The sequence below is a fragment of the Chiloscyllium plagiosum genome, unplaced genomic scaffold (genome assembly GCF_037043375.1).
Source record: "Chiloscyllium plagiosum isolate Xiang-an unplaced genomic scaffold, Cpla_swu_hap1 HiC_scaffold_1, whole genome shotgun sequence".
Classification (NCBI taxonomy): domain Eukaryota; kingdom Metazoa; phylum Chordata; class Chondrichthyes; order Orectolobiformes; family Hemiscylliidae; genus Chiloscyllium; species Chiloscyllium plagiosum.
This window is the reverse complement of record NW_028270139.1, coordinates 13,622,716-13,645,945: the sequence shown is the minus strand read 5'-3', so window position 1 is coordinate 13,645,945 and position 23,230 is coordinate 13,622,716. Positions and strand designations below refer to the sequence as shown.

Sequence of the window (23,230 nt, the reverse complement as noted above, 5' to 3'; positions counted from 1 at the left end):
AAAGGACGATTGATGAAGACTCGCCATCTGAGGTAGTTTGGGCTGAGGTTAGGAATAGGAAAGGTGAGGTCACCCTGTTAGGACTTTTTTACAGGCCTCGTAATAGTCCTAGAAACGTAGAAGAAAGGATTGCAAGGATGATTCAGGAGAAGAGTGAAAGTAATAGGGTGGTTCTTATGGGGGACTTTAACTTTCCTGATATTGATTGGGAAAGCTATAGCTCTAGTTCGTTAGATGGGTCGGTGTTTGTCCAATGTGTGCAGGAGGGTTTCCTGACACAATATGTAGATAGGCCAACAAGTGGTGAGGCCATATTGGATTTGGTTCTGGGTAACGAACCAGGCCAGGTGTTGGAATTAGAGGTAGGTGAGCACGTTGGGGACAGTAACCACAATTCGGTGACTTTTACTCTAGTGATGAAGAGGGATAAGTGTGCACTGCAGGGCAAGAGTTATAGCTGGGGGCAGGGAAATTATGATGCGGTGAGGCATGACTTAGGATGCGTGGCTTGGAAAAGTAGGCTTCAAGGGAAGGGCGTAATTGATATGTGGAGCTTGTTCAAGGAGCAACTATTGAGTGTCCTTGATAAGTATGTACCTGTCAGGCAGGGAGGAAAGGGTCGTGTGAGGGAGCCGTGATTTAATAAGGAATTGGAATCCCTGGTTAAATGGAAGAGGGCGGCCTATGTAAAGATGAGGTGTGAAGGTTCAATTGGGGCGATTGAGAGTTATAAGGTAGCCAGGAAGGACCTGAAGAGAGAGCTAAGAGCAGCAAGGAGGGGACATGAAAGGTCCTTAGTTGGTAGGATTAGGGAAAACCCTAAGGCTTTCTATAGGTATGTCAGGAATAAAAGAATGACTAGGGTAGGAATAGGTCCAGTCAAGGATAGTAGTGGGGAAGTTGCGTGTGGAGGCTGAAGAGATTGGGGAGACACTGAATGAATACTTTTCGTCAGTATTCACTCAGGAACAGGACATTTTTGCCGATGTGAATACTGAGTCACAATTAAGTAGAATGAATGGCTTTGAGGTATGTAGGGAAGAGGTGTTGTAAAATTCTGGAAAGGGTGAAAATAGATAAGCCCCCTGGGCCTGATGGCATTTATCCTAGGATTCTCTGGGAAGCAAGGGAGGAGATTGCAGAGCCATTAGCCTTGATTTTTATGTCCTCGTTGTCTACAGGAGTAGTGCCAGAAGACTGGAGGCTAGCAAATGTGGTTCCCTTGTTCAAGAAGGGGAGTAGGGATAACCCTAGTAACTATAGGCCGGTGAGTCTCACTTCTGTTGTGGGCAAAGTCTTAGAGAGAATTGTAAAGGATAGGATTTATGAACATCTGGATAGGAATAATGTGATCAAGGATAGTCAGCATAGTTTTGTGAAGGGCAGGTTGTGCCTCACAAACCTTATTGAATTCTTTGAGAAGATGACTAAAGAGGTAGACGAGGGTAAAGCGGTAGATGTGGTGTATATGGATTTTAGTAAGGCGTTTGATAAGGTTCCCCATGGTAGGCTACTTCAAAAAATACAGAGGTATGGCATTGAGGATGAGTTTGGAGATTTGGATTAGGAATTGGCTGGCTGGAAGAAGACAGAGGGTAGTAGTTGATGGTAAAGGTTCATCTTGGAGTGCCGTTACTAGCGGTGTTCCGCAAGGATCTGTTTTGGGACCATTGCTGTTTGTCATTTTTATAAATGACCTGAAGGAGGGGCTAGAAGGTTGGGTGAGCAAGTTTGCGGATGATACGAAAGTCGGAGGAGTTGTTGACAGTGAGGAAGGATGTGGCAGGTTACAGCGGGATATAGATAAGCTGCAGAACTGGGCAGAAAGGTGGCAAATGGAGTTCAATGTAGCTAAGTGTGAGGTGATTCACTTTGGTAAGATGGGGTACTGGGCTAATGGTTGGATAGTTGGTAGTGTGGATGAGCAGAGGGATCTTGGTGTCCATGTACACAGATCTTTGAAAGTTGCCACCCAGGTAAATAGTGCGGTGAAGAAGGCATATGGCGTACTGGCTTTTATTGGTAGAGGAATTGAGTTCCGGAGTCCTGAGGTCATGTTGCAGTTGTATAAGACTCTGGTGCGGCCGCATCTGGAATATTGTGTGCAGTTTTGGTCGCCATACTATAGGAAGGATGTGGAGGCACTGGAACAGGTGCAGAGGAGGTTTACCAGGATGTTGCCTGGTATGGTAGGAAGATCGTATGAGGAAAGGCTGAGGCACTTGGGTTTTTTTCATTGGAGAAAAGAAGGTTTAGGGATGACTTGATAGAGGTTTACAAAATGATTAGGGGTTTAGAAAGGGTTGACCGTGAGAACCTTTTTCCACGTATGGAGTCAGCTATTACGAGGTGGCGTAGCTTTAAATTAAGGGGTGGTAGGTATAGGACAGATGTTAGGGGTAGGTTCTTTACTCAGCGAGTCGTGAGTTCATGGAATGCCCTGCCAGTAGCAGTGGTGGACTCTCCCTCTTTATGGGCATTTAAGCGGGCATTGGATAGGCATATGGAGGATAGTGGGCTAGTGTAGGTTAGGTGGGCTTGGATCGGCGCAACATCGAGGGCCAAAGGGCCTGTACTGCGCTGTATTCTTCTATGTTCTATACTATATACCCAGGAATCCAAAACCTTCCCTCCTGCACCATCCCTGTAGCCATGTGTTCAACTCATCTCTCTCCCTATTCCTCGCCTCGCTAGCATGAAGCACGGGCAATAAACCAGAGATAACAACTCTGTTTGCTCTCGCACTGAGCTCCCATCCTAGTACCCTAAATTTCTGCCTTAAATCCCCATCCCTTTTCTTACCTATGCCGTTAGTACCTATGTGGGCCATGACTTGGGGCTGCTCCCCCTTCCCATCCAGGATCCCGAAAACACGATCAGAGACATCACGAGCCCTGGCACCTGGGAGGCAACACACCAACCGTGCGTCTCTCTCATTCCCACAAAACCTCCTGCCTGTTCCCCTAACTATGGAGTCCTCAATGACTAATCTGCTCATCTCTCCCTTTCCCTTCTGAACAACAGAGACAGATACTGTTCCAGAGACCTGTACCCCATGGCTTACCCAGATAAGTCATCCCCCCAATAGTATCCAAAATGGTATACTTCTTATTGAAGGGAACAGCCACATGGGATCCCTGCACTGCCTGTATGTTCCCTTTCCACCTTCTTGTATCTTTCCCATAGCTTGGTAAGTAGACTTGAAAAATCCTAAGTTGTTTCACAACAGTGAAACTCATGAAGAGTAAGCGGCATGATGGCTCAGTGGTTAGCTCTGCTGCCTCACAGCACCAGGGACCCGGGTTTGATTCCTGTCTTGAGCGACTGTCTGTGTGCAGTTTGCACATTCTCCCTGTGTCTGCGTGGACTTCCTCCGGGTGCTCCGGTTTCCTCCCACAATCCAAAAGATGTGGTCAGGTGAATTGGCCATGCTAAATTACCCGTAGTCATAGGGGAATGGGTCTGAGTGGGTTACTCTTCGGAGGGTTGGCATGGACTAGTTGGGCTGAAGGGCCTGTTTCCACACTGTAGCGAATCTAATCTAATCTAACTTCTGAAGAGTAAAGAATAAAAAGGCAAAGAATAAGGCCACAATGATAGTTTGGACGTAGGTAGGGTTTTAAATGAATACTTTGTGTTGATGTTCATTCGTGGGATGAAAAATATAGATTATAGGAATCATGGAGAAGATCTGTGATACGATCAAATAATTAGCACTGACAGACAGGAGATGCTGAGTGGTCTAGCTGGCTTAAAATCTCCAGGGCTGGATGAAATGTTTCCAGGTTGTACAGTGAGGCAAGGTAGGAATAGCAGGAGTGTTTGCAAAATGTTTGAATTCCTCTCTGGCCACAGGAAAGATGCCAGAGGGCAACAGGACAGCCAATGTGATACCTTTATTCAAGAAGGGAGCAAGGGATAAAATCAAGAAACTACAGGCCAGTCACCCAGCTTCAACGGTGGAGAAAGTATTGGATAAAATTCTGAGGGACAGAATTAATTGCGTATGGAGAGGCAGGGATTGACCAAGAACCAAGGTTTTGTAAAGGGGTGGTCATGTCTGACCAACTTGATTAAGCTTTTTGAAGAGGTGGCCCAATATGCAGATGAGGGCAACGCTTTTGAGATAGTTTTCTTAGACTTCAGTAAGACTTTTGATAACGTCCTGCATGGCAGGCTAATAGTAAATGTAAGAGGCCTCGGCATCCAAGGAAATTCAGCGAATTACAATCACAATAGGTAGAGTGGCAGGAAGCGGAGGGTGATGGCTGGGAGGGGTTTGCTCTTAAAGTCTATTTCCAATGGGGTCCCATAGAGGTCAGTGTTGGGGTCCTTGTTGTTTGTGGTTTTTATATGTGATTTAGACTTGAATGTTGGAGGATTGATCACTATGTTTACAGATGATACAAGAAGTGGTGAAGTTGTAAATAGTGAAGAGGACAGCCTTACACTACACACAGGTTGGCCAGATGGGTCAATAAGTGGAAAATGGAATTCAATCTGGAAGAACGTGAAGTGATGCACTTGAGCAGGACAAACTATACAAGGGAATACGTAATGAACAACAGGACGTTGGGAAGCAACGAGGATGAGAGGGATCTTGGTGTGTATGTGCTTCAATTTCTTAAGTATCAGGACAGATGGATGATGAGGGTAAGAAACCAAATAGTAAACGTGCCTTTAGTTCGAGAGCAGGGAGATTATGATGGAACTGTATGAAACATAGTACTCTAGCCATGCTCAGACCAGTGTGCATTTCTCAAACCCATGTCATAGGATAGTGAGCTGCCTGTCTCAGGAGCAAAGAGCACAGGTAAAAGATCTGTTGCAGTAGTAGGAGGATATATGTAGGAATAGAATAGGGAGGACTAATATTATTGAGCATGAGGTGGAAGTAGGGAACAGGGTGCTGATTGGTTCATAAGTCATGATAATATTGAATTGCTCAAATGGCTTACTCCTGCTCCTATTTTCTCTGTTACAAAGTCTCTATATGCAGGAAAGATGTTTCCCCTGGTGAGGAGCACAATATAAGGGGGATGCCATGTAGGACTAAGATGAAGAGAAATCATTTTACTCCTCAAGGGTAGTGATTCTGTGGAGTTCTATGACCTTAAGGGACGTAGAAGCTCAGTCTTGGAGCAGTTTTAAAGTAGATGTTCATAAATATTTGATTATCAATTGTGCAAAGGGAAGGCAATGGCCAAGTGGTATTATCACCAGAGTGTTAATCTTTTGACCCAGATAGTGTTCTGGAGACCAGGGTTCGAATCTCATCATATCAGATGGTGGAATTTGAATTCAATAAATATCCAGAATTAAGAGTCTAATGATGACCAATTTATTTCCTCCACTCTGTGCTGCTCGCTCTCAGGTTCTCTGCCTTTGTGACTCGCAGGTAAGAGATTATAAAAACTTACTTCACGGATTTGGGGCCTGCACTTCAGAACTGGAGCTGAATGGGAAAGTGAACAGACTGCAGCCTGGGAAGATAAGTAATTATAAAAACTTACCTCATGGAGTTGGGGTCTGCATTTTGGAACATTGTGATCGTTGCATTTGTGATCCACATAAAAGACCCTGAGCTTTCAGTTGCCTGCCACTTCAACACACCACCCCATTCCCTGGCCTACATCTGTCTCAGGCTTGCTGCAGTGCTCCAGGGAAGCTCAGCACAAGTCGGAAGAACAGCATCTCATTTTCCACTTGAGGATCCTGTGGCCTTCTGGACTCAATATCAAATTCAACAGCTTTCATGCTTGGAGTTCTTCCAAGTCCTTACTCTAACCTCCACACACCAGGCTTCATTATCACACAGTCTGTTATTACACACGACCCATTGTTAGCCACTAACAGACCCTATTTATAGCCAGATCATTATCTACTTCTTTGTCTGTCCAACTGTTCTTCTCTCTCTTTGGGCTCTATCCCCATCTATTGTTTACTCCTTACCCACTCTCTACCCTCCCCTTCCCCCCCACCTTACCTACTGTATATAAACCAACATTTTCCTCACTACCATCAGTTCTGAGGAAGAATCACTGGACCTGAAATGTTAACTCTGATTTCTCTCCAGTGATCCTACCAGACATGTTGAGCTTTTCCAGCAAATTGTGTTTTTGTTTCTGATTTAAAGCATCTGTAGTGCTTTCGGTTTTTATTAGGGACTGTCAGGAAAAAGCTATTTGGCTCATGAAGGCCTTTCAGGGAAGGAACTGCCATCATTACCTGGTCTGGCCTACTGGTCACTCCAGACCCACAGCAATGGTGATTGATTCTTAACTGCCCTCTGGGCAATTAGGGATAGACAATAAGTGCTCACCTAGCCAATGACACCCTCACTCTGTGAATGTTAAAAACAAAAGATTAACAGAATAGGGCAGATTAGAATGCATTGAGGCATTCAATCAGCCATGATAGTGGAAATGGCAGGATAGGCTCAACAGGTTGAATGGCCTACTCCTGTTCTTCTGTTCCTTCGATTCGTGCAAAGGCCAAGCAACACCAAAGTTTCAAGTCATTTCTTGATTAACCGTCATCAAAGTATGGTAATATTTTGTTGCATACAGGCTTAGAAGGGGAAAAATAGTGCACTGATTTCTTTTCTATCAAAGTTTTCATTGTTAAATTCATGCTGGCACCAATACCCCACGATTCCTTGTAAACTCCCTACAGCAGATCTAATTATAACATTTCTTATAACTGTCCTACACTTCAACTTAAATTCTAAATGTGTAAAAAATTACTCAATCAGCAATGCCTCTGTCAAAGTCTTTTTGATCTGCACATCCTTGCTTACTATGACCTGCCTGCACTGCTCGTAAACAAAGCTTTTCACTGTACTTCGGTACATGAGACAATAAATCAATTACTTTTGTGATAAATCATAGCTTTAATGGCTTCAAGAAACAAAGATGACAGAGAAATTGAATGTCCTGACTGTAAATTGCAAGTGAAACAGAAGACAATTGCTGACATGATTAGTGCAGTGAGACCTTTAAAGCTGAAACTTAAATCTTCCGCTAGAGCAAGTCTAGGTACTGGAAATGCAGGCAGAAAATGGAACTACTATTGGAATCCTGGACATTGACAAGTACAATGATGTCGTGACCAGACTTGGCCAAGACTTCAGCAGCAGAATTAATGCATCTGATGCCCGGCATAATGTTTACTTCGAACCCTTTCATGGAAGTGGTTGTGAGTGACAGTCCTGAAGAAATTAATGTGCTGTATAGCCTTGGTTGTTACTTGGGAAATGGAGATTGTCATTTTGAAGAGTGACACTCAGTTGAAATCAAAGCAAATTTCTGCAGTCTCATGGATACTGAAAAGTACAGTAACATCTGCAAATAAACAAGGGAATTGATCTCAGGAATTAGCATTTTAAATACTGCGTTAAGTGGATATTTAACTCCTATAATGTCCTGTTTTCCTGAAATGCTGCTTTATGGTGAATGTAGCCTTTTTGTGGAGAGAATGGAGCTAACCAATTACTGGTGAGTTCACATTTTGCTTTTCCCTACCTTTGTGAATTTTATGAAATGAACTTCATCAAAATCCAAATTTCGAACCTGCCTGATCAACAAACATCCATTTGGCTCGATCAGAGTTGCCCTCCGAGTGAGTCTCACATCAGTGGTGGGGAAAATATTGGAGAAAATTTTAAAGGAGGGCATCTGTCTCCACTTGGAAAGGCTTGATCGGGGATAGTCAGAGGGAGGAGAACGTGAGGACTGCAAATGCTGGAGATCAGAGTCGAAAAGTGGGGCGTTGGAAAAGTACAGGAGGTCAGGCAGCATCCGAGAGCAGGGGACTAGGAGAAAGTGAGGACTGAAAATACTCATGAAGGGTTTATGCCTGAAGTGATGATTCTCCTGCTCCTCGGTTGCTGCCTGATCTGCTGTGCTTTTCCAGCGCCACACGTTTCGACTTTGTCAGAGGGAGGTCTTCCAAATTAGATTGCATCTTTTGAGAAGATAACCAGGCATGTAGATGAGGAGATTGCAAGTGATGTTGTTTGTATGGATTTCAGCTAAGCCTTTGATGAAATCCAACAAAGGAGATTTATCAAGAATGCAAATGCACATGGGATAAAGTGGATTCAAAATTGACTCAGTTGTAGAAAGCCAGTGTCCAGTGTGTACTCCAGAGGCCTATGCTGGGTTCTCTATTATTCGTCATTTGTATAAATGTCATAGATTACTGTTTTGGGGGTTAAATTAGTAAGTTTGCAGATAATACAAAGATTGTTTGGATGTTTAACAGTGAAGTTGAGTGTCTTGAGTGACAAGATGATATAAAAAGGATAGCCAAATTGGTAAATAAATGGCAGATGGAATTCAACTCTGAAAACTGTGAGGTGTTAACGCTTTGGTAGAAGTAATTTGACAAGAAAGTATTCAATGAATGGCATAACACTAGGAAGTCTGTGGATCAAAGGAATCTTGGCATGTTTGTTTACAAAAGGCAGAAGGGCAAGTTAGTAGGGTGGTGAAAAAGGGATGTGGGACCTTCATCAGGTGAGAAATGGAAGTCATGATGGAATTGCATAGAACTTTGGTGAAACCACAGGTGGAGTACTGTGTGCAGTTCTGATTGCCACATTACAGGAAACAATTGCAATGGAGGGGGTGCAGAGGAGATTCACCAGGATGTTGGAGTGATAAAAAATTAAGTTATAAGAAAGGTTGAATAGGCTTGGGTTGTTTTTGTTGGAGCAGAGAAGCCGTAAGGGGCAATCTGTTTGAGGAACACAAGATTGTGAGGGACACGGATAGAAGCAGCTGTTCCCCTTAGTCAGTCATGAGGGGACACGGGTTCAAGGTGATTTAGGGGGAGGATGGAAAGGAAAATCTTTTTACCCAGATGTGGTGACAGACTAGAATGTACCGCAAGGGAGGGTGGTAGAGGCAGATTGCTTTACATTGTTTGAAAAGTACCTAAATGAGCACGTGACACATTGTAACATTCAAGGCTATGGGCCAAATGCTGGTAAATGGGATTAGGTTGAGATCAGCTATTACTCATGAGTCAGTGCAGACCCGATGGATTGATAGGCCCCTTCTACTCCGTATGATCTATGATGAACAACAGATACCCAATACTACTAGGCAGCCTGCACTGTCAAGTTTCACAGCAAAATAAAGGTGTATAGCAATTTTCCCTTCATATATAATTCAATTGTAATAACTAAATATATTTCCCATATGTACTTTAGAATTTAATTAATCAGAAACAGCTTTCTGTAAGATACAGGTTGGCAACCCTTAGTGTAAAATAGCCTATGTAAAAATGAGGGTGAGTATAAAGCAAACAGCCATAGCTCTGGCCATCTGAACTCACTGTTATGGGAACCACAAAGTAATCTGGGCAGGGTAAATCCACCAATTGGAAATTTAACCTTCTTGTGCAAAATTCAGGGATATGCGCATGTCCAGATTTCCTCAGGGTCCCAATGCGCATCAGGTACAAAGCTACCTCTGAGACACTGCACTGAATTGGGACATTTGAACCACATGATTTGTTGTGGCATCTATATACCAGCCAGGAATTGGTTGGCTCCATTCCCACCACAAAAAAGGCTACATTCACCATAAAGCAGCATTTCAGGAAAACAAGACATTGCACAAGTTAAATATTCATTTGACGTAGTATTTAAAGTGCTAGTTCCTGAGATCTAACATCTTTCATTTTGTCTACAGCAACATCTTTCATCTGAAGTGACAAACTAGCAGAGAAAACTGTTTGCCTATTATAAAACACACTTGATTTTCATTTCCATTAATTTGAAGATGAACTGAAGAGATTCCGTTCTCAATACATCATGATAAACTAAAATTAATTGCTCCAGAAGTACAAAAAGCAAAGATACAAAGACAATAGCCACTAATACATTTCAGTTTTCTTATCAGGACAACATTAACAGAAATCTATGAATAAAATGAAAACTCACCTTTTAGTCTTACGCTGTCTGGACTTCCATCTTGCTACAATAAACAGGAAATAAAATATTACTTTCAGTAAAAGACACAGAGCTCACATATCCTAAATCTGCTTTGGTTGGACATGAGAAATACACATTTAAATCTCACAAGATTCATTGGCTAACACCCCCTGCCTGTTTTACTGCATGATAAACATCAAACATTTACCTGCTTATACCAATAACACGATGATATTAATATGGACATCTTTGGCATATTTTAGAAGTAAAACTCTTAGTCACACTTGAAATGACATTTAATTCAAAGTTGCTTCTTCTTCCAAAACTGATGATGATAGCTGATAAGTGTATGATTTCAGGTTTTGGAAGAAAAAAAATTAGAATTGAAAAAAATTGGTGAAAAAGATATGAAGCACTGTGTTATAAAAACAAGATTCAGAAAGAACATAATCCAGGAAGCACAGATCAGAATGATAACACTTTTAGTTTTTAATTTAAAAGTATGTTTGATGTTTATTATGTTACTGTAAAGCTGTGCCTGATTGTTTGGTAACTTTATTCAGATATTATTGTTGAGACAAGGAATTTCCTGAAACTGCCGAACTCTAAAATAACCCAGTTTCCCAGATCCCTTAATGGGTTTTCCTTCCTTATTTGGAAGAACTGACCAAACTGAATCACATGCTAATCCCATATGTTATAGAGTCAGAGTCATAGAGATGCGACATGAAAATTAACATTAAAGGGTAATAGTCGAACGCACTGGACTGTTATGAGATGGTCACCTCAGCAAAACTTTCTAATTTCATAGAACTCCTATTTGGCCCAACAAGCCCACACTGACCCTCCAAAGAGTAACCCACCCAGACCCATTCCCCTAACCCTATTACTCTACACTTACCCCTGACTAATGCACCTAACCAACACCTCCCTGAACACTATGGGCAATTTGGCATGGTCAATTCACCCTAACCTGCCATCTTTGGACTTTGGGAGGAAACCAGAGCACCCAGAGGAAACCCACGCGAACACGGGGAGAATGTGCAAACCCCACACAGACTGCCCCGGGTGCCCGGCACTGTGAGGCAGCAGTGCTATCCACTGAGCCATCGTGCTGCCCATTTGACCAATTAGAATAGAACTACTTTGAAGACTGGTCTGTTGTTAGTTTTTGTTTTGCTAAGAGAAATCTTAACATTCTTTGATTAATTCCAGTCTTCAAATTAATTATTTGTTCAAACCAGTTTGCTAACATCAGTGATAGAAACAGACTTAAGCTGAGCAGCACGCGAGATCTGCCCTAACATATACAATTTAACAACTAAAATCACTGAAGTGCTCATGTTTAATGTTTTCTAAGACAGGAGACTGGCAGTGGTGAACAGTGATTCATTTCCATTGAGAAGATGATAAACATGGTGCCATTTGGTCAAATCTGTTGTGACCAACCTCTTTTCTGAGCAGAGTCAGTAAATTTCCTGGATTATGCTCTACACTGGGGATTTGTTACTACTTAGGAGAAAATTAGTACACTGATGTAGCATTATCTTTACAGAAATAGCTTCAAGGGTTTTCCACCTACTACCTAGCCAGCAATAACATTAAAAATCCAAGTGAATACAACTTAAATGACAGAAGCAGGAAGCTTCGAAACTGAGGTGATGTATTTTGCTTGGAAAAACATGGAAAGGAAATCTATAAAGGGGAGTTCAATTCTAAGGGGGATGTAAGGGCAGAGGGACCGCCGTGCATGTGTGCACAGATTCTTGCAAGTGGCAGGACAGGTAAAAGCAGTAACTAAAGCATTGGCGACAGCAAGGACTGCAGATGCTGGAAGTCAAAAGAATTGGAGCTGGGAAAAGATAGCAAGCCAGACAGCATCTGAGCAGCAGGAAAGTCAACATTTCAGGCCAAAACCCTTCATCAGGACTGGGGAGGGGGAGGGGAGCCCATAAATAAATAGGGTGGGGGGGGGGGGGAAGGCTGGGGGAAGGGTAGATGGGATGTGATAGGTGGATGCAGGTAGGGGGTTATCGTGATTGGACACTGGGAAGGGTGGAGAGGGGAGAGGAGTAGGAAGATAGACAGGTGAGGTCATGTCAGGAATGTGGGGAGGAGGGGAAGGGCTGGACATGGGATGAGGTTGGGGGGATTTTGAAGCTGGTGAATTCAATATTGAGGCCACTGGGCTGTAAGTTCCCCAGGTGAAATAGGTGTTGTTCCTTCAGTTTATGTCTGGCCTCACTTGGACAATGGAGGATGCCAAGGATGCAGATGTCACTGGGGGAGTGGGAGCAGGAATCAAAATGGATGGCAACCAGAAGGTCAGGTTGGTTGATGCTGAATAACTGAAGTAAACAGTATCTTTGCTTTATTAATAGGGACATGGATTACAAGAGCAAGGAGGTGACATTATTATGTTTATGATTCACTAGACCACAGTTGATAGACAGTAATACTGAATAGGGAATATTATGTTATCTGTTCTCTCAGCTGCACAGTTTTAAGTGCCTCTCGTAGCTCCTTCCTCCGGGTTACCAGACTCTCTCCCAGCTACATTGATAACACCCTTCACTTCCCCTTTTATTTCAAATTCCCCTTAACAATATACTCAACAATGACAACTATTAAGCAGGCGTTGTAGCCAGTTGATGTACATTGTCAGCAATAGTTACAAAAAAAAACCATGGAAAATGAACTAACCCTTCCAAAGTCTATATTGACACGATCAGTCTCTCAGGGGATGGCAATTCCCATGAGGCTGTCTCCCCATCTCAGGAACCTTTTCTAGTGCAGTCTCCCGGGCTTCGGAGGCTCCAATTGTTCAGCAGACATCTCCCTCTTTGATTGGCTGTTGCTGCCATTGTCTCCACCCTGGGAGCAGCCAACCTGACTTGGAGACAGATGATTCTGTCAACACCACTGATCCCATCTGGACTGGCTCATCTCCGGTTGGCGAGGTGCAGTGATCAGCCAGTCCGCATATCTCCTCTGGATGTGTTCATTCCGAGGCTGCACCATATATGATAGCAGTCCTGATTGAGCCAGCACCACCACTGGGATCCCCTTCTCCCCAGATGTATTATTCCGGGCTAACATGCTCTCTCTTTTTTGGAACATCCTTGACCTTGGGTTTCTTGTCCTTCTCACCAGCTGCGCTTCCTAACTTCACTCTACCACCCCTCTGGTCTATTCAAATATGGTTTTCAGGTGGCATTTGAACATTAAAGGCTTCAGTGAGCACTGGATCATTGAAGTGTGGCATGGCATCACGAAGATTATCTCACATGTCTGATTCTGGGATTTTACAGATACTCTTTGAACTCTTGTGCCACAAACCGTGGGGCATTGTCACTCATGACTTGTTCTGGGATCCAGAACCTGGCAAATATTCCATCCCATCAATTATTGCATCCTCAAATATAGACTTTATGACCACCACCATCTCAGGTCCCATGAAGTGGCCATCTATTTTTCTACTGGGTGTAATTGACGAGAATTTAACGCATTGGTGATTGAGGCCATTCCCATGGATGAAGGGGTGGCAATGGCGATGCCTTCCTAACTAATGTGCATGATTCACATGATCCTGATTATTCCTCTATCTGGGAGTCCACCTTCAGCCACCAAAACTAGCTCCTGGCTGTTTTTTTCTAGCAAGGGTGCTGGGGTGCCCTTGATTGAATTAGTCCAGCACCGTTCTTCTTAACAGGGGAGGGAATAACAATTCTCATTCCGCACAATAAACACCTGCCTGATATGGACAACGTCCACCTCCTGGACAGCTCAGGACGTAATTCTGGATGGTTTCTAATGACAAGTCCTTTCTCTCAGGACCAAGCTCACCCCTTGGCTCAAGACCAGGTCATTCCAGGAGGTGTTCCACACCTGGCCTTCTGACACCAGTACCCTCTCTTCCTGGGAAAAGTACTAAGTTTCAGATTCCAATCCTGATTTGCCAGTAGTGGTAATCTTGACAAAACATCCGCATTGACAGAACCAGTGTCCATATTAGATTAGATCAGATTCTCTACAGTGTGGAAACAGGCCCTTCGGCCCAACCAGTCCACACCGACCCTCTGAAAAGTAAGCCACCCAGATGCATTTCCCGCTGACTGCTGCACCTAACACTATGGACAATTTAGCATGGCCAATTCACCTGACCTGCACATCTTTGTGACTGTGGGAGGAAACCGGAGCACCCGGAGGAAACCCACGCAGACACGGGGAGAATGTGCAAACTCCACACAGACAGTTGCCTGAGGTGGGAATTGAACCTGGGTTTCTGGCACTGTGAGGCAACAGTGCTAACCACTATGCCAGCGTGCCGCCTTTAGGTATGCTGCTGCCATTGACGGATTTCCCTTTTACAGGCCAAATGTAGGGATATGGGTGGGTTGCGCTTCGGCGGGTCAGTGTGGACTTGTTGGGCCGAAGGGCCTGTTTCCACACTGAGTAATCTAAATGCGAGGTGCTGCATTTTGGGAAAGCAAATCTTAGTTGGACTTACCATTAAGTGTATAAGGTCCTAGGGAGTGTTGCTGAACAGAGAGATCTTGGAGTGCAGGTTCATAGCTCCTTGAAAGTGGAGTCGCAGGTAGATGGGATAGTGAAGAAGGCGTTTGGTATGCTTTCCTTTATTGGTCAGAGTATTGAGTACAGGAGTTGGGAGGTCATGTTGCGGCTGTACAAGACATTGGTTCGGCCACTGTTGGAATATTGCATACAATTCTGGTCTCCTTCCTATCGGAACGATGTTGTGAAACTTGAAAAGGTTCAGAAAAGATTTACGAAGATGTTGCCAGGGTTGGAGGATCTGAGCTATAGGGAAAGGCTGAACAGTCTGAGACTGTTTTCCCTGGAGCATCGGAGGCTGAGGGGTGACTTTATAGAGGTTTACAAAATTATGAGCGGCATGGATAGGGTAAATAGGCAAAGTCTTTTCCCTGAGGTCATGGAGTCCAGAACTAGAGGGCGTAGGTTTAGGGTGGGAGGGGAAAGATATAAAAAAGACCTACAGGGCAACTTTTTCCCACAGAGAGTGGTATGTGTATGGAATGAGCTGCCAGAGGAAGTGGGGGAGGCTTGTACAATTGTAACATTGAAGAGGCATTTGAATGGGTATATGAATAGGAAAGGTTTGGAGGATATGGACCAGGTGCTGGCAGGATGGACTAGATTCGGTTGGGATATCTGGTCAGCATGGATGGGTTGGACCAAAGGGTCTGTTTCCATGCTGTACACCTCTATGACTCTAATACTCTAAATCAAGATAGGAGTTTCATGGTGAATGATAGATCCTTAGAGAGTGTAGTGGAGCACAGGGACCATAGAGTTCACATGCACAGTTCTCTAGAAGTGGAGTCATAGGTAGACAGGACAGTGAAGAAGGCTTTTGGCACACAGATCTTCATTCGTCAGGTCAGTGAATGTAGAAGTTGGGAAGTTATGTTGCAGTTGTACAGGATGTTGGTGAGGCCGCACTTGGAGTATTATGTTCAGTTTTGGTCACCTTGTTATAAGAAGGATGTTCTTAAACTGGAAAGCATGCAGAAGAAACTTACAGGGGTGTTGCCTGGACTCAATGGTCTGAGTTACAGAGAGAGATTGGACAAGCTAGGACATTTTTCTTTAGAGCATAGGGGACTGGGGTAGGAAGCTCTTATAAAAGGATATATAAGATCGGGATCGGGTGAACGCACTCAGTCTTTTTCCCAGGGTTGGGGAATCGAGGACTAGAGGGCATGGACCAGTTTGGGCCAAAGGGTCTACCTCTGTGCTGTAGGACTCTGCGACTATGACTCGAAGACATCTTGGAGGAACCCTCCGAATTTGCAATGTTCTGCTAACCTCTTGAAGTTAGTCATAAATTGGCCAAAGATTTTCCTTCAAGCTTGTACCCATTTATAAAAACGGAAATATTCCATGAGCATTAGCAACTTTGGTGTAAAAATACTTCCCAACACTTCACATAGTTCTTGATAGGTCTTCTCCATGGGTTTTTCTGATTGCACCAGACTCTTTAGAAGGTCTTGTTCCCAATGCTATTCAAGAAAACCAGTACCATTATGTCTTCAGCTACTTTATTTGCCTTTAATTATGCATTAAAATATTTTGTGCACAGAATCCAACTTTCTGTCTCATCAGCAAATTGTCCCATCACTCCAAATTGGCCTGCCATTTTGTTTTCCTGCTGGCAGGCATTTTTCTCATCATTCAAATCCAGTAGCCATTCACAGCCCAGTCCCCTTGATGATCAGAGACCATCCATGTCTATTGCTCCCTCACTGACTGTTAGCATACCGTTCTTCACTAGCGTCAGCTGCAGCCTTTGCAACTGCTTTCCATGATGACTTCAGTGCACTCCCGGGTGAGTACTCCTCTCTTCAACTGCCCGCAACAGCCTAAGTCCCCTGACGACCGCCGTCCTGGCTCACTCCTCGGTGCATGCCGTTCTTCCCTGGCAGAGACTGCAGCCCGAGTCCCTCACAACTGCTTGCCTCAACTTTACTTCCACAATCCTGCTTCAGTCCTTCCTGCCAACATAAAGGAGTGGCACCCGCACACAGCTTATGAGCTGATCCAACTCTCGTCGCCAGTTTCTCTAGAACCATCTACAGAATGTGAGGTACACAGGGAGTGAACTTGAATAGGGAATACTTTATTGTAGGTGTCTCAGGTCGACTGTCAGTTTTTAGGCTGCCTCCAGGTCACCTGACTCACTCAGTATACATAAATCCACCGACCTATGTTAAATTTGTATTAGACACTTGTTAGGCCTCAGCTGAAGTATTGAGTACAGCTCTGAGTGCCACATTATATGGAGACTGGAACACATTGGAGAGAGTGCATAAGAATGGTTTGCAAGAATGGCTCCAAGCATGAGGAGTTCAGTTGTGAGGATAGATTGAAAAGTTTGGGACTGCTCCTCTTGGAGCGGAGAAGGGTAAGAGGAGTTCTGATAGAGGTTTCAAAATTATGAGTGGGCTGGAGAGACTAGATAGGGAGAAGCTGTTCCCACTCTTAAAAGGTTCACCAGGGCACAAATTTAAGGTAAGAAGCTGAGGTGAATTGAGGAAAAACATCTTTACTCAGTGAGTGGTTAGGGTGCTGAACGCACTGCCTGGATGTGTGGTGAAGTAGATTCAATTGAGTCATTCATGAGGGGACTAAATGATTATTTAGATAAAAGTAATCTGCAATGGGATGAGAAAAAAAAAAGAGATTGACACGAGGTAATGATGGCTGAAAGGCCTCCTTCTGCACCATAGCGATTCTGTGGTTGTATTCTGCAATAAAATAATTTATCCTGCTCTCCTCACCATTTGTATCACCTGGTTCCCTGCGGTTATAGTTTCCCCGTTGTTTTTCCCTCCGTCTCTGTCATTCCCTTTGCGATGCACACACGAAAACAGAGAAAAAACAAATCACCAGAATCCTCAGCAATCAACTCCACTATCCATTGTTATATATGTAGGTTGAGACGGTGGGTGATGGACAGTCAATTTTGGCTTGGGAGTTCTATTCACCTTAATTCCTTACTCTGAGCCTGCAAGTTTGCAGAGTGAATGAATGAGGCAACTGGACAAATTGTGAGGTCCTACACAAAGCCTGCACAGCACCAGTCTCTTTCCATTCAGATTGTATGAAATGTTTATTCCTTAAAATTAATCTTTTATAGCTACTTGTCAAACAACTTCAGAAGCCTGTTAATTATTAAGATTGCAGCTTGCAAAAGAAAACCACTTCTGACCATTTTTAGTAAATTACAAAGAGAAAATACGTTGGTGATATTGTCTGTTTTCAGTGAAACACAAATTTCCTTCATTATTTGTGAGCAGGGAAGGTAATTAAATTAAAAAAAAGAAATAAGCCAGGCCTTGGTCATATAACTGCTAACATTAATAGGAATGAAAAGGCTCTGCTGGAATGCTCTTTATTCAAGTACAGAGATCAGATTTTGATTTTTGAGACGGGTTGTTGGGACCACTGTAGAAAATATTCTGAAACTGCTTGGTTTTTGCTCTGGGGTGGATTAGATTAGATTCTCCACAGTGCGGAAACAGGCCCTTCGGCCCAATCAGTCCACACTGACCCTCCGAAGAGTAACCCACCCAGAGCCATTTCCCTCTGACTAATGCACCTAACACTGTGGGCAATTTAGCGTGGCCAATTCATCCTGACCTGCACATCTTTGTGACTGTGGGAGGAAACCAGAGCACCCAGAGGAAACCCACACAGACACGGGGAGAATGTGCAAACTCCACACAGACAGTCGCCTGAGGCTGGAATCGAACCTGGTCCCTGGTGCTGAGAGGCAGCAGTGCTAACCACTGAGCCACTGTGCCGCCCCAATTGGATACAATTAGGCCTGCTAAAGCCAGAAGCAGAGTGTAGGGATATGAAAGATGTCTCCAACTGTAAGGGGCATAGATAGGGAAGACAGAAAGAAACCTTTCCCCTTCGTGCAGGGATCAATGACCAGGGCCCTAAATTTAAGGCAAGGGGCTGAAGATGTAAGGAAATGCTTTTTCATCTAGAGGCTGCTGGGAATGTGGAACTCACTGCCTATAAGGGTGGTAAACGTAGAAACCCTCATAACAGTTAAGAACAGTTTTAAATGTGTACTTATGATACCAAGGTGTACAAGGCAAAATGCTGAAAAATAGGATTAGAATAGGTAGGTGGCTATTTTTGATCAGCATGTAAGACCAAGTGCCTTTTTTCTGTGGACCATCTCAATGACTGTGACTTACTGGGATGGAGTGAGTGCTGAGGCAGGATAGTTCGTAGCCCCTCCTCAATTCCCTGGCCCACTATTCCAGTTGTTTTAGAAAATGTACAGCTTTCTAGCCAACCACATCATCTCATCTCCCCACCTAGCCGATGGCCCCGAAATGTTCCATGCCAATTCAATGCCAACTTGTACCCTCAAGTCCCATAGCCCCTCACAGCACACATTTTGCCTATGTGGCTACTCATCAACATCCACTATGGGTCGAAAAGTGTGGCACTGGAAAAGCACAGAAGGTCAGACTGCATCCCAGGAGCAAGAAAGTCAAAGTTCCGGGCATAAGCCCTTGTTCCTAATGAAGGGCTTATGCCTGAAACGTCGACGCTCCTGCTCCTCGGATGCTGCCTGAGCGGTCATGCTTTTCCAGCGCCGCACTTTCCAACTCGGACTCTCCAGCATCTGCGATCCCCACTTTCTCCCAATACCCACAACGAGCAGACCTCAGGTGGTAAGGGGAGAGGAGGGGAAATAAAATGCTAAATCGGGTAATACAACTCATACCTAACATTGAAAAAAAAATCATTGAACTTTTAGTGATTGTAACGAGGCTAGCTGGCTGGACCTGCTAAGCTTTGGATTAGAGTGGTGCTAAGTTTTGATCTGATTTCCCCTCATCTCCTGCTGACCAGTGTTCTCATGTCTCTCATGAAGCTTATGAAACTTTTCGGAGGTTTCCTCCATCTGAGGTTTCATGGGGCTTTTCCGTTACCAGTCAATGCTTTCAACGTTTTGCTGCATCTTTCCTGATTTCTTCATATTTTGTTTTATATAAACCATGATTCACATTTCACGAAGAGGAAGAGGCTTCTGTGGCTCCTGCTGTTCCTATTTCATCTACATGACTGACTAAATGGTCACTTAATTATGCTAAAATGTAATGCTCACTGTGTTTTCTCCCCACTCTGCTGCTGAAGTAATCAGCAAGCCAAGTTATTTGATGGCTGCACTTTAAATTTCCAATCATGCAAGTATTCTGATGTTGCACTGGAATGGTTTCCAGTTGAGGTAAGTGGTTTACAAACAATTGGAACCATACTGCAAAGTCAGTGTGAGACAGGATTGTTGTGAAGTCTTGGTTTAGCACATCAACCATGAGGCAAATGGCTATGTGGAATGTTGCAGCCCATCTTCCTTATGAATATTCTTTTTCCTTCTGATACCAGACTAATCTTAAATCTTTATTCCATTCCTCTTCTTATGTTAAAATGTCAGGTGCTAGCTTTTTTGAAAAATATTGCAGAAAATCAGAAGTCATTCTTGCTCAGCAACAAACTTGACAAATTGTATAAGAAAAATGAAAAGTCATTCTTATTTTCTTTCCAATTTGTCAAATTTGTTGGTAAGCAAGACAGTGATGAAGTACTTGCCTTTAGCAGACATTCCTGAATCTTAAGTTGTGTCTTTACATGACATAATTCTTCTAAAACCCTTGAACTTCACTCGGTGCTACAGAAATCTCATTCTGCATTTGGTGCAAATAACAAATGTTATCAAAACTGAAACCTCAGAAAGCAACTGTACTACAACAAAATATTATTTTCTTTGAAAATAAAAGGATTATCATGCTTTTGAAAACAGCTTAATTGAATGTTCAGAATTCTAATATAATTGTTTCTTTTTTAGTACAGCCCTATTTCTCATGATTCTACCACTTCTTTGCATCTTTATTCTATTCCATGTTTGCATTCTCTTGTTTGTCATCTTTTGCAAATCATGCTTTATTCAAGGTCCATATTTTTGATTTCTTTATTTGTTTCTTCTTTCACACAGAGAGAGGAACCACTGGAGGTAATTTCAGGGGCACAGTGTGCAGCTTAACAACTGAGATATCAAGCCACAGGATATGAATCACTCAAGACCAGTTTGGCTGTGATAATAATGCAGAGATGATTCACAGAGGTGTACAGCATAGAAACAGACCCTTTGCTCCAACTCATCCATGCCGACTAAATACGCTAACCTAATCTAGTCCCATCTGTCAGCACTTGGTCCATATCCCCTTCGTATACATGTACCCATCCAGATGTTGTAATTGTACCAGCCTCTATCACATCCTCTGGCAGCGCAATCCTTACACGCACCACCCTCTACGTGAAAAAGTTGCCTCTTCAGTCCCTTTTAAATCTTTCCCCTCTCACTCTAAACCTATGCCCTCTAGTTCTAGACTCCCCCACCCAGGGAAAATACCCTGTCTATTTATCCTATCCATGCCCCTCATGGTTTTATAAACCTCTATAAGGTCACCCCGCAGTCTCCAATACTCCAGTGAAAACTGCCGCTGCCTCTTCAGCCTCTCCCCATAGCTCAAATCCTCCAACCTTTGTAAATCTTTTCTGAACCCTTTCAAGTTTCACAACATCCTTCCTTTAGGAGGAAGACCAGAACTGCACACAATATTCCAACAGTGTCCTGTACAGCCACAACATGACCTCTCAACTTCTATACTCAGTGCTCTCACCAATAAAGGAAAGCATACAAAATGCCTTCTTCATTATCCTATTTACCTGCAACTCCACTTCAAGGAATTATGATCCTGTACTCCAAGGTCTGCTTGTTGGTCTCCAGGATTTTACCATTAAGTGTATAATTCCTGCCCTGATTTGCTTTTCAAAATGCAGCACCTCACATTTATTTAAATTAAACTCCATCTGCCATACTCTGGATCAGTGGTGCTGGAAGAGCACAGCAATTCAGGCAGCATCCGAGGAGCTTCGAAATCGACGTTTCGGGCAAAAGCCCTTCAGCAGGCTTTTGCCCGAAACGACGATTTCAAAGCTTTTCGGATGCTGCCTGAATTGCTGTGCTCTTCCAGCACCACTGATCCAGAATCTGGTCTCCAGCATCTGCAGTCATTGTTTTTACCTCCATCTGCCATACCTCAGCCCATTGGCCCAACTGAATAAAATCCCATTTTACTCCGAGGTAACCTTCTTCACTGTCCACTACACCTCCAATTTTGGTGTCATCTGCAAACTTACTAAGTATACTTCCTACGTTCACATCAAAATCATTTATATTAATGATGAAAACCAGTGGACTGTGCCCGAAAGTTTGAGTGCTGCCAAAGTATCACCTACACATCTTCTGCCCCACCAGATGACCGAACATTCTGGAACACTGCTACACAACCATCAAAGATGCCTACTGCTCCAATCCCACCCACACTTTGGAAAATCTGACCATGGTGCTGTGTTCCTCCTCCCAGCTTATAAACTGAAGCAGAACAGGAGGATCTTTCACAAAAGGATGGTCCGAGGCCGAGGAAGAATATCTCCAGGATTGCTTGGAATTAGTGGATTTGACTGTATTCAAGTACTCAGCAAAAACGTAGACAGGTACGCCACCAACATCACAGACTTCATTAAATGAATGTGTGGAAGACCGTACACCAAAGAAGTCAATCTGAGTGTTCCCCGACTGTAAACCTTGGATGAACATAGAGCATAGAACATAGAACAATACAGCACAGAACAGGCCCTTCGGCCCTCGATGTTGCGTCGACCTGTGAGCTATTCTCAGCTCACCCCGCTACACTATCCCAAACTCATGCAAGTACTTATCTAAGGATTGTTTAAATCTCCCTAATGTGGCTGAGTTAACTACATTAGCAGGTAGGGCATTCCATGCCCTTACCACTCTCTGCATAAAGAACCTGCCTCTGACATCTGTCTTAAATCTATCACCCCTCAATTTGTAGTCATGCCCCCTCGTACATGCTGACGTCATCATCCTAGGAAAAAGTCTTTGACTGTCTACCCTATCTAATCCTCTGACCATCTTATATGTCTCTATCAAATCCCCTCTTAGCCTTCTTCTTGCCAATGAGAACAGGTTCAAGTCTCTCAGCCTTTCTTCATAAGACCTTCCCTCCAGACCAGGCAACATCCTGGTAAATCTCCTCTGCACCTTTTCCAATGCTTCCACATCCTTCCCGAAATATGGGGACCAGAACTTACACAGTATTCCAAGTGTGGCCGCACCAGCGTTTTGTATAGTTGCAGCAGGAACCAGGAACTCCATTTCCTGCTAAAGACCAGGCGGGCAACATTTATGTCAGATGGCCCAGATAATTAAAGAAATCCAGGTATGACTTCCACAAAGCCATAAGGAATACCAAGAGGCAGTACCAGACCAAGTTAGAGGCCCAAACCTACTAGACTCCAGCCGCCTATGGCAAGGCCAGACAGCATTACAGGATACAAAACGAAGCACAGTAAGATGGGACAATGCTGCTCCTTTAACATTGTTGGGAAACCAGCCATCTTTCTCACCCATCAGGAAAGTGTGTCACTGGGGAGTTGGTGAATTAAGTAAGGACTGTAAGTAGCGGTAATTGGCCACTTAGGGGCCTTAGTTGGTAATGAGTCATGGAAGTCCTCAATGGGACTTCCTGCCAGATCTCTCACCTAATTCTTCCTCCTCAATATAAAAAAAAGTGTATATGTAGCAATTTGCAGCAAATAATCCACTTACAGCAGGCTGGGGACAACATT

General features: G+C 43.6%; 1 protein-coding gene across 3 annotated transcripts in view; it reads right to left on the bottom strand.

Moving 5' to 3' along the window:
- Window positions 1-23,230, bottom strand: part of fstl5 (follistatin-like 5) — a 540,838-nt gene that overhangs the window by 468,423 nt on the left and 49,185 nt on the right. For all 3 annotated transcript variants that reach the window (XM_087977338.1, XM_043698740.2, XM_087977263.1), the window contains one exon: window positions 9,953-9,986. In XM_087977338.1, coding sequence (XP_087833464.1) covers window positions 9,953-9,986 — 34 coding nt within the window. The remainder of the gene's footprint in view (window positions 1-9,952; window positions 9,987-23,230) is intronic.